General features: G+C 31.5%; 1 protein-coding gene across 2 annotated transcripts; it reads left to right on the top strand.

The window, feature by feature from the left end:
• Positions 1 to 3,920: 3,920 nt before the first annotated feature.
• Positions 3,921 to 7,478, top strand: LOC125856872 (uncharacterized). Of its 2 annotated transcripts, none has more exons than XM_049536520.1 (4): positions 3,921 to 4,419; positions 5,140 to 5,571; positions 5,910 to 6,216; positions 6,825 to 7,478. In XM_049536520.1, exons 1-4 carry the CDS (start codon positions 3,970 to 3,972, stop codon positions 6,863 to 6,865), a joined length of 1,230 nt encoding a protein of 409 aa, XP_049392477.1. In that variant the 5' UTR covers positions 3,921 to 3,969; the 3' UTR covers positions 6,866 to 7,478. The 2 variants fall into 2 exon arrangements, with proteins under 2 accessions (XP_049392477.1, XP_049392476.1); XM_049536519.1 differs by having other exon boundaries at positions 3,926 to 4,419; positions 6,811 to 7,478.
• Positions 7,479 to 12,878: the final 5,400 nt, after the last annotated feature.

Genomic DNA, 12,878 nt, shown 5'->3' with positions numbered 1-12,878 from the left:
ATTTTTATACTATTAATTTTAGATATAAAAGTAAGTTTTTTTATAAATTAAATTTTTCTATATATGACTTTTTAAAAAATTAAATTGATGTTAATTCTACTATAAATTATAATTGGATATAACTACAATTAACCTTCACAAAAATTATCAATTTCAACAATTTCTAGCTCGACATAAAAAATAAAGGACAAAAAAACTCATTTTGAACTACGTAATGCATTAATAGAGCATTTATGGAACACCGTAGTGATCTTGAAAGTTGAATATTTATGTAGAATTTAAAATAATTTTTTGAAATTATGTAATGTTTATTTAATTGTATTTCGTTAATGACTTCACTTTTATTTGTATTATCCATTATTATGTATCATGTATAATATTTGCTAGCCATTTTTTATTATTTTAAAAAATAATAATATGAATTGTATATGGTGAATATTTTAGAAAGAATTCGTTTTATGAAATAAGAAAAGATAAATGAAATAAGAAATAATATTATAATAATAAAAAGAGAGAAAAATAATCCTTTTTGGTGTAAAATTTGATGCAGTGAGTTGGAGTTGATTTACACTAAAATAGTGATGATACCAAATTTGATGTAAAATTTGGTGTATGGGTTGGAGATGCCCTAAGGTACCTATATGCTAATGGACAATAAAACCACTTCATTTTCAATTAATTACCTAAAGCATGTTGCTATTTTTTTAAAAAAAAATGGTGCATCCATTTGCATATTTTTTTATGTGGTATAGTAAAACCTCGCTAAATTAATATAGATGGACCTTGAAATATTATTATTTTATAGATATATTATTTAATCGATAAATTAATAATTATTAATTTAAATAGTGTTTCGACATCAGAATATTCGTTCGGGATGAAATCTCAGAGAATTTAAATGAACACACTTGTGAAAACATCATTCATGAACTTGAGATCATGATTAATTGTCTCGGTTATCGCAATAAAATGAACGTTAATAACCTATTGGATGGGGTGAAAATAATACATGGTTAGAGATCTAGAGCTTAGAAGAAATTATGGATAACACACTACAAAAAAAATGTGAATTACATGGGGATTTTCCTGGGGATTAGTGTGAAAATCCGCACAAAACTTATTTTCTTGCAAATTTTCATACTAATCTCCAGGAAAATCCCCATGTAATTCACACTTTTCTTGTAGTGTACATTGAAAAAAAATATATTGATGATAAAGTTGAAGATGATACAATACAGTTGGAACTAATTACGCGTAAGGAAACACTTATCGCATTTAGAAATCTTCACAATTTTATGGTGCAATTCGAAAAGACAGCACCAAAACTTTTGGATGCAATAAGTAAAGTTAGAGATGTGCTTCAACTAGATTTAAATTTTAACAAAAAAAGAACACAATAGAATCATATTTCACTAAATTGTTTAAGATATATTTATACTTTTAAGAATTATTAATTTATAATATTAATGAGATCATATATTTATATAGGGTCTTTTGAAAAAAATATTATCTTATTATCCTATTGAAATGGGTGGTTTTTTCAATTAGCCCAAGTCAGGACCAAAAAAAAAATTATTTTATAGGAATTATTAATTAATCAAGTATTAATTTAGTGATTTGTTCTTGTATTTGTTTGGGGTATCTTATAAACTCGTAGGTCCCATTTAGAATTTCTAAAATAGTATTTTTCCCTGTTTCAATTTGTTTGTCAAATTTTGACTAAGCACAACATTAAAAAAATATTAAAAAGACTTTTAAATTTTGTAGTGCAAAATTAAAGATATATAGAATATATCAAAATATTCTTCAATATTGTAATATTTAGACTGTGTGAAAACTTAAAATTAAGAAACTGATAAAAAATAGTATTTTATTTTGAATTTTAATTGATTCAAACTTTTTTCTAAATATCGAAAATTATTAATACTTCACTAATAATATTTTATCTACAAAATTATATACGTCTAAATTTATACTCCCTCCATTTTAAATTGATCGACTATATTGACTTGGCAATGATTTCACATTTAAAATTTCTGGACTGTTTAGAGATGATTTTGAGTTGATCTACATTGAATATGGTAATGTATATTTCATGTATAATTAAGGTAAATTTAACTTTTTGAGTTTATCATAATGTATAATCAAAGTATAACTCATGTATAAGTAAATTATATTGTTTAGTCTGTATATATTTTTTATGACTTTTGAGAAGATATAATATATAGTCCGTATGTATTTTGTATGACTTTTGGCTATTTTTTTAATATAAGTAAATCATAACTATATTTATTATATTTGTTATAAATGAATTACTTTATGTTGGGTTTAGCAAGGTATGAATGAGAAATAAAAAGAGAAAATGGAAAGAGGAAGAACTAATGAAAGTGGGGGAACCAATTTTGGAGGGAAAATGAAAAGTCATTGCAAAGTGCAAATGAAAAGTCATTTTTACCATATTGGTAGAAGAAATGAAATTGTTCTCCTTATATTATGAAACACTTCCTTTTGTTCTTAAAGGATTAAGAAGAAGGTGCCCCTCGCGCCGTCGTCGTCGCTCGACTTCGGCTTTGGCTTTGGTAAAGGCAAATGATTTGATTGATAATATTTTTGAAAAAAAATTATTTAATCAATCTTGTTAATTCATTTCCTTTCTCTTATAAATTAATTCAGAAGGTTAGTTAAATAACATAATTAATTTGGCGCAACGGAATTTATTTGAAATTCATGTTCAACGGTAATAATGTTCTGAAGGGACCTGTTCCTTCCGAAAAGTCGTTATTATTCCCAAAAGACACAATGTTCTGGAAAAAATGGGTCTGAGCAGACGCATTCCTTGTTGGAAATGGCTATAAATAGAGATGTCTTTTTCCGTTTTTCAACACTGAAATTTTTTCCTCTCTGCATACATTTATTTACATAATCAAATTGTCAATCGACTGAGTCTGTGTGTGCTCTTGTTGCTGTTCTTGCGTTCGCTGAAGTTATTGAAGTTTGAGGTACCGCTACTTCTTTAACAGGTTAATCTGTTTTATCTTGGGAGAAATTAATCTGCAACCTCAAATACAGTGGTTTCTGTAGACTCGGATTAAAATCATTTTGTCTATTTCATCTATTTTCTGTTTTTGTATTTTTTTACTAACCTGAATACATGAGATAACACTTTTTATATATATATATATTTGAAACTAATCTGTAATTGTATATTGGAACCTTACCGACACGGGCTCCAATATCTAATACAAATTAGATAAGTTGAGTAACATATTTACTGAATAGCTGAAAACGAAAGTCTAATGAAATAGATGTAGACATTTGTAATTATTTTAGATGAAAAAGACATAAATTGAACCAAATATGTTGGGTTTAATTAGTAGGAGTAAAGAGGGCATTTAAGGGAGCAACCGGCATAATATTGCTAAACCAAAAGGTAGAAGAAGAATACTCCTCTGTTTCTATTTACTTATTAAATGTTTTCTGATTTAATTTTTTTTTTTACTTCTTATTTTTTACAAATTAAAAAGAATGATTTTCTTTTTTTTTTATACCTTCAATTTATAATATTGAATTAATATCTTTAAAAAATGTAGCGAATAATTTCATCAATTAATAAGATTAAAATGATAAATTTATTATATTAATTTTTTGTTTATTTTTAATATATATGTCAAAATTAAAATTTGAGAAGTAAAAAGGGACGAGACACGGAGGGAATACTTGGTTGCCACCTAAATGGGATTCAAATTGATGTTTCCAAAGTAAGGTGATACTTTTTGGTGTACAAAACCAAGACTTTGCTTTTCCCTTACTGTAGCAAAAAATGAAGAGTGATGAATATATGTATGTATATTAAACAAATCCTTCTTACGTTACCTTTTGTCCAACACATCATTTGTTGCAATGATCTACTCTGCCCTATTTTTGACTTCATTTCCTTCAATTTCTCATTGATTAATCCGAATTTGTTCAATGGATGAGACCCTCATAGTCCATGTACAAGAATCAGAATCCCAAGAACAGGAGCAAACTCCTCCCCTGCTCAAACCCCAAAAAAATGGAAATGGAAATCATGATGTTGATGATACTGATTTAGATAAAACTCTTCAGAAGTTAGAATTATTTCTCACTTTGTTGGGTTTCAATCAGTCTTCAGTTTTAAGCTTTGTGCTGTCATGGATTTTCTTTTTGGTATTAGGGATTCTAGTTCCTATGGTTATGCTGGAGGTCTCTAATTGTCAAAATCCTCAAATTAAGAGTTTTGAGTTTGATATTTTAGTTTCTCAAGCTCTTCTAGCTGCTGCATCTTTGCTTTGCCTTTCACATAACCTTCGAAAGTACGGAATACGCAAGTTCCTCTTTGTCGATCGCTACAGCGGACATATCGAGCGATTCAGTAATCAATATCATAAGAAGATCTCTGTGAGTGCCAATCTTAATTTCTGTATGTCTGTGATGCCATATTTCCTTACCATGTGCTTGTTTATGTGGATCTACTTTCAGTATATTATCCGGGAGCACTAATTTGTCATCTTTATAGATTGTTGGTGTTCCTTTAATGATTTTCACTCCGGGACATCACTAGAAAAATAAAGGAATTTGAATGTGTGAATATTAGAAAACAAAAGGTAATAGTGAAGGAAAAGATCTGCAATCTGGAAAGTTTTGTGACTCATTCCTAGACACGATTGGGAATATGTATTAGGGTTTAATGTTTAAAGGAGTGCACTAGCCCAGCTGAAATTGATGGTTTAGTAACCACATCCTCTGTCGTAAAATGTAGAGAAACAAACCTTTCTCATCTTCAAACAAACACCAAACTTAAGTGCTCTTATTTATGCAATTTGAGGGGCTACCTCGGATATTTGATTCAGAAAAGGGTGTAGTATTTACTGTATCATATTAAAGAGAATTGCATGCCCTGGATGATCATATTTCTGTATGCCTGATAAGGTACTGAAGGCAAAGTAAATTAATGAATAAAAGTGAAGTCAAACTAGGTAAGTTTACTAGCCTGGTCATCATCCTAAGCTGAAGTACTTAATAAACTAGGTTTCCGATTAAGACTTCTTTACTTTCATTAATAATATATTCCCACGTCTTATTTAGGACTTAAAACATTTACCCTATTTTGTTTTGTAGGATTCTGTTCGCTTGCTATTATGGTGGGTGCTGCCATGTTTCCTTTTGAAGACTGCACGTGAAATAATTCGCATTTTATATGTGCAACACGAGTCATGGTGGCAATCGGCTGCCATTTCATTAGCTTTTGTTTCATCATGGACTTATATCACTGCAATTTTTTTGTCGGCCTGTGTTTTGTTCCACCTAGTCTGCAGCTTACAGATTATACACTTTGATGACTATGTGAAGTTCTTGGAAAGGGAGCCTGATTGTTTTGTTTTGATACAAGAGCATGTTCGCCTACGTTACTACCTCTCAAAAATTAGCCATAGATTTCGAATCTATCTTCTGCTGTTGTTCTTAATTGTCATTGTGAGCCATTTTATGACTCTTTTCCAGACAACTGGTTATACTGGGCTGATTACTTACATCAATGGTGGTGATTTTGCAGTAAGTTTTGACCGTTCTTTCTTTTAAATAAACAAATGTAATCTGATTGTAGTTTTCAATTGATCCGAAATGCAATTATTTATCATGTATTGTGGTCATCACATTGGTTAATGTTGTTAATTCTCAATCTGTTCATACTTGTTTGAGAATTCCGGAAAATCTTTCCATAGCTGAGGTAATCAACCTTCCATTCGCATGTCCAATGTACTTCTTTATGTGCATTTTCATGTACTTCATTAGCTGTCATGATTCATTTTTTGTTGGAAGCGAGACATTTGTCTAAAGCTCTACTTTCAAGGCTAATTTTTTTTTTTTTTTAATCATTCTTCCCTTTTCAGGTCTCCTCGATTGTTCAGGTTGTTGGGGTGATCCTTTGCTTGAATGCTGCAGCAAAAATATCCCACAGAGCCCAAGGTATTGGATCAATAGCGAGTAGGTGGCATGCTTTGGCTACATGCACTTCTGGTGAAGCGTCACAAATGAGAAACTCAACTAGCATGAGTTGCCTGGAAGCTGCCAATCGATCTAACTCATTCTATATGAACTTCTCAGAAAGTGATTTGGAGTCTGTAGATTTTGTAACAGAACCAACAAATACACAATTGGCTTCTTACATGTCCTCCTATCAAAAGAGGCAAGCCCTAGGTATGTAGTTGTTGACTTTGATAACACCTTAGTACTGAGACAAAGAACCAGGATTCCCTTTTGTCTATACATTTTTGCAAAAAGTTGAAGCGTTTAATTACTTAGTAGGTAAGGTCATAGATCACATGCAAGCTTCTGGAAATAAAAAATTTCACTTTTTGATGGAAATATGGGCTTCTCTACAAAAACAGAAGTTCTATAAATTGTGCAGTTGAATACATATTGTGTTTTTGCTGGTTAACATCATGCCAAAAAGAACTGACGTCTCTGGCACTTACTCAAATATCGGTCGTTACCCAAAAACTCTACTTCTTGATGCACTTACTAAAAAGATAGAAAAGAAAAAGGGTTCCCCTGCCTTTCAAGGTCTTAGCAACATGTGACACTTTATCTGATCAATCTAATGTATATGCTATCATTTCTTCTTCTTTTTTGTCGTCCTTTCTCCATGGAATGAAAACGGCCCAAATGAAGTGAAATTGATGCAACAACAACTACACCCTCAATCCCTGTTGTTGTGTGTTGTCTTGTCTTCATTCTGTGGCGTTTAATCTCATGCAAGTAAACTCACTTTATGTATAATTGGTTTAGCAGTGATGTATTTGCAGAACAATCCTGGTGGAATAACCATATTTGGATGGACAGTTGATAGAGGTCTCATCAATACAATCTTCTTCATTGAATTGACAGTGGTAACGTTCATTCTTGGAAAGACCATAGTTTTTACAGGTCAGTAGGTTCTCAGTGGTTTGCGAAGATACCTTTCAGATGATTATATTGGGTTTTCCTAAATGCTCTAGTAGCAAATGCTGACACCGTGATGTACCATTGAATGACACCTCAATCTATCGGCAAATGGAAGGGTCTCAACTGAATCATTGATTATTCATGAAATGTGTGTTCCATTGCTAAAAGCCTGACAGTCATTTCCACTGCAAACATAGCCGGTTCTAGGTGCTGTGTTGGCCGTTTCTTCATTTGGTTAGTTTCATCCTTATTGCTCTCTGAAGTTGTCCCCCTTTGTTGGGTTTGAAGAAAGGTGAGGTTGAGAAGTGTTGTAGCAAGTATGAAAAGGAGGGGAAGGATGCTTTTCTGCATTAAGGATGTAACTTGGCTGGCTGGCTCAAGCAAGAAAATTAGTGCCCAGGAAATATGAGTATAAACTGTCCTGATGTTTATAAATTATTTGTATATGTCTAGTGTTAAAAGTCCTGTGATCTTGACATTTCATATAAATTATTTGTGTATGTCTAGTATTAAAAGTCCTGTGATCTAGACATTTCATATCAATATATTTGTCAATCTTTTTATACTATTGAACATTTGATCAAGGAGCCATCAAGGCAGAGCAGACAGCAAAAAGGTACTCCCTCTATGCCATATTACCTGAAATTTTGTGGTCTTTTTCATTGTTCAAAATAATTAAATTGTTTAAAGTTTAAGATGGTTATTTAATTTATTATTTTTTTCATATTTGCACTTTCCTTTAATGAAGTCTGAGGAGTATTTTTTAGGAGATAAATTTGTCCAACATAATCTTCCTTCAACAATGTAAAAGTTCAAGTAATCAACTAATCGAACTATCTAAGTATATATAATGTTGTTGTGACTATCACAAGAAAGGGTAAGTAACTAACAGCATTGATTGAAATGAAAATATACTGTGATCTGCTATACACGAGGAGTGTCTACATACTAAAGTTAACTATTTAATCTCATCACATTACTTTATATTACAAGAAATTAGGGACTTGGAAATTAGTGTGCTTGATTGGACTGGTGTAATGAACAAGATTCTGTCCCTCTATACGCAATAACGCAAAGTGGGCAGATTGGAATAAATTTAGAGGGATCGGTAGACAATAAAATTTTGGGTCGAGAAACAATAATCAAGAACAAAAAATTATGCAACAATCATTTTATTTATTTAAAATGCGAGTGTTACAATCTCTATGATTCCACTGAATTCATTTTTTCGAATATAAATTCAAGAGCTCTTGAGCTTGTTCTTGAATCTTTGATGAACTTGAACTTTAACTTTATCTTGATCTTGACTTGAACTTTATCTTGATCTTGATATTGACGTCTAGTTGAATTCAAAGGCTTCGAGCTTGATCTTGAATCCGGCAGTCCTGATCTTGATCGTTCTTGAACTTGAACTTTATCTTGATCTTTACTTCTAGTTGAATCCAAGGGCTTCGAGCTTGATATTGAATCCGATGGTCTTGATCTTGATCGTTCTTGAACTTGAACGCTTGAATTCTTCAATTCTTAAACTAGAACACTTGAATTCTTGAATTCTTGAACTCTTGAGTTCTTGAATTCTTAAACTTGTAGCTTGTAGAGAATTTTGTGGCTTTTAATCCACGAGCTTTCTCTAGCTTTTTGTTAGAATTCTTGGTTCTCTTTTCTGAATTATGAGGGGCCTATTTATAGTTTTAAAATAGAGTTTTGATTGAAACAGGATTCCCTTCGGCCAATCAGATTTAAGTGACATGACATATGGGCTTTATGGAGCGGGCTTTAATTAAATCCATATTTATTGAATTTAAATAATTAACTCAATTTTATTAATCCATAATATTTATTTGAACTAATATATTCAAGAATTTAATATAATCCAAATCATTTAATAAATTTATATGTAAATAAATTTTAAATAATTACAAATGCCCCCTTCTTCAAGTCTTGTCGAGATATTTTATCTTTCAAAGACTATGCTTGAAAATTTGAAGACTTCAACTTGCAAACTTGAAGAATTTGCAGACTTCAACTTGCAGACTTCAACTTGCAGACTTGAAGACTTCAACTTATATACCTGGAGATTTTGAAGACTTCAACTTGAAACAACTTTTATTCATAGGGGTTTGCCCCCATCGAGTATCCACCATTTGGTGCAAGTCTGAAGTTTGATGGAGGATAACTCATAGCTTTAACTTTCATATGACAAATCAAGTGGGAACAAGTGGTTTTTTGACACTCATGTAACTGAACTTATGATATATTCTAAGCGCCTATGTAACTCAGTGAATAGGATCAACTCACAACGTAGTTCTAGGGGATTGAGTGATTTTTGTGTGTGTGTCATACACAGTTTATACTCTTACGAGCCAAGAGTGATCATGTAGTTTAGGCTCGTACCTTAAGGAGCATTTCTACTTGAATATTTAACTCTAATTTGAAGAGTTTTGTGACATAGCTCATGTTTTAAGGAGCATTTCAGCTTGAAGATTTAAGTGACATACAGTTTAAGCTCGTGTTTCAAGGAGCATTTCAACTTAAAGATTTAACTCAAATTTGAAGAGTTTTGTGACATACAGTTTAAGCTCGTGTTTCAATGAGCATTTCAACTTGAAGATTTAACTCAAATTTGAAGAGCTTTGTAATATGCAATTTAGACTCGTGTGTCTAAGAGAATTATAACTTGAAGATTTAGCTCAAACGATGAGGAGCATTGTAAGTTGCAGTTTAAGCTCATGCGTTAAAGAGCGTCTAGATATACATTGACTCTTCAAAGTCATCTTCGGATGCAGACTTGCCCCCACTTTGGAGTTCTTCTATATCTTCATCTTCATGAGGTCCATAGACAGGAGATTGTTGATCTTCTCTTAAATTCATGCTTAATTACATGTCATGTGCACGAGTTGTCAACTCTTCGAATGTATTGGAATTTAATCCTCGCAAAATGTAGCGAAGACCCCAATTCATACCTTGGATGCACATTTCAATGCTAGAAGTTTCACTAAGGCGATCTTTGCAGTTGAGGCTCAGACTTCTCCAGCGATTGATAAAGTCAACAACTAGCTCATCTTCACCTTGACAAGCCTTTGTCAGTTCAATCATACTAACGACATGTCTCGTGCTATAGAAACGATTAAGGAACTCTTGTTCTAACCGCTCCCAACTATCTATAGAATTAGGTTCAAGATCTGTGTACCAATTAAAGGCATTTTCTCTTAGAGATCGAATGAATTCTTTAACAAGATAATCACCATACGTCCCAGCATCATTGCAAGTCTCGATAAAGTGTGCTATATGTTGTTTGGGATTTCCTTTGCCGTCAAATTGTTGAAGCTTAGGAGGTTGATAGCCCTTAGGCATTTTCAAGTTATCAATCCTTTGTGTATATGACTTTACATATGTGAGAGAATATTTGGATGAAGACTCACATTTGTCTTCAATAGCCTCTATGATAAAGTCCTTCAATTGATCAATTGGAATCAAACCTTCGGCGGAGATATGAATTTCTTTGATCTTTGTTTGCTTTACGCAAGAATCAACTCTGTCTTGAACTTTAGGAAGCTTTAGAGGTGCTTGACTCAATCTTCTCTCAATCATGTTATCCATCTTATTTGTTAGCTTGGAAAGTTTAGCATCTTTGTTTGTGTGCACACTTTGTCATGCCTTCAATTGCTTTAGTTAAGGTTGCTAGTTGTTCTTCTATAGTGGAAGACATTTTGATATTCTGTGATACTCGAAAAGTTGAGATGAAAGGTAGAGATTGTTCCACTAGGCATGCCAGAATTCGTAGACAATAAAATTTCGCGTCGAGAAAACAATGATCAAGAACGAAAAATTATGCATTGATTCAAAATGTGAGTGATCTCTACGATTCCTCTGAATTCGCCTTTTCGAATATAAATTCAAAGGCTCTTGAGCTTGTTCTTGAATATTTGATGAACTTGGACTTTAACTTTATCTTGATCTTGACTTGAACTTTATCTTGATCTTGACTTCTAGTTGAATTCAAGGGCTTCGAGCTTGATCTTGAATCCGACGGTCTTGATCTTGACTTCTAGTTGAATCCAAGGGCTTCGAGCTTGATCTTGAATTCGGTGGTCTTGATCTTGATCGTTCTTGAACTTGAACGCTTGAATTCTTCAATTCTTAAACTTGGAACACTTGAATTTTTGAGTTCTTGAATTCTTAAACTTGTAGCTTGTATAGAATTTTGTGGTTTTAATCCACGAGTTTTCTCTAGATTTTTGTTAGAATTCTTGGTTCTCTTTTCTGAATTATGAGGGGCCTATTTATAGTTTTAAAATGGAGGAGTTTTGATTGAAACAAGATTTCCTTCGGCCAATCAGATTTAAGTGACATGACATATGGACTTATGGAGCGGACTTTAATTAAATCCATATTTATTGGATTTAAATAATTAACTCAATTATATTAATCCATAATATTTATTTGGACTAATATATTTATGAATTTAATATAATCCGAATAATTTAATAAATTTATATGTAAATAAATTTTAAATAATTACAGGATCAACAAGATTTGAGTTAGTAAATTAATAAAATTACAAGAATATACTTTTTAAGACCTTAATTAAAAAATATGTATGTACTCGTTTTTAATTACAAAACACTAGTTTTTTTCTCTAATTATAGTATTAGTTACCATTATAAAGTGCAGAAACTATATTAAAGAACTCATGCTTGTCATAATTATAAAAAGATTAATATAGAACCAAAAGACTAACTTTAATACTCCCAATCAATGGATGAAACCACAAGAGTATACTCTTGTTCAAACATGCTCAAACCTCAAGAAAACCTCCAAAATTAAATATTCAACAAGTCCTAATAAAATTTTAAAATTAGGTATTTATAATTTCTAAGAATACCAAAAAAAATAAACTTCACACATGCATTGCGGAGCCATATCCCCTGTTGTGATTGCAATAGTTTCACATCGTGTAGCATGGTAATTCCTTCCATCCAATTTGCGTGACATGTTTGCCTCACATCTAAACTTGCGGTCGCATCGCTTCGTCGCATACTTAGCTTTCTTAGCAACCGTTAAAAGTTTATGAATTGGTGGTGTATCGCTATATGTGACCATGCGGCCGTTTCACTTCCTCCTCATCAACATCAATTTTTGGCTACAAACTGTTTGCTTAATTCCATCTCTTTTTTCACCTTTCTACCTTTTTTCATTTCATTTATCTTTTGGAGCTAAAATGTCATAATTATGACCTTTCAAAATGCAGAATAATGAAAGCTTAAGGGCCGGATCAGTAGCTAGATTACCAACTTATCATTTTTATTGTTAATTTTTTTAATTTCTTTTTAAAAATTATTCTTATTTTCTTTTGCTTGTATTTAAAATATATTGATACATTTATTTTTTATATATTTTTGCCTTGTATTTTAATTTTTTTCTCTAGTACTCATAGCTTTTTAAATTATCTTTGCCTTCTATTTGAAATTTTCTCAAATACACGTAATTTTTATATACATGATTTAGCCTTGTATTTAAATTCTTTTCTCAAATACACATAGCTTTTTATTTCTTTCCTTTTATTTAAAACTAGTAAAATTACCCGCACGAAATATCACTGAATTTATAAAATAATACTTAAAAACTAGCAGTCATTAAAACTAAAACACTATATTTATTATCTTCCATACAAGATTACGTAGTAACTAACATTAATACTATAAAGGAAAATGAAAATTATAACATCATATCATTTATTCTTAATAACATAAGCATAAATTTATGACTGTAAAAAGAATACAAGATCTGTAACATAATCAATGGTGTCAGTGAGCCACTCAACAAGAGCAAAGTACACAAATATTTAATTGTGCAGAAAAAGAAGAAAAAGAAGAAGAATAAGAAGCTTAGAATTTTTGTTGTTTTAAAATGAA

The sequence above is a fragment of the Solanum stenotomum genome, chromosome 2, assembly GCF_019186545.1.
Source record: "Solanum stenotomum isolate F172 chromosome 2, ASM1918654v1, whole genome shotgun sequence".
NCBI classification, from domain to species: Eukaryota; Viridiplantae; Streptophyta; class Magnoliopsida; order Solanales; family Solanaceae; genus Solanum; species Solanum stenotomum.
Note: the sequence above shows the minus strand (reverse complement) of the source record. Positions and strands in the feature narration are given on the sequence as shown.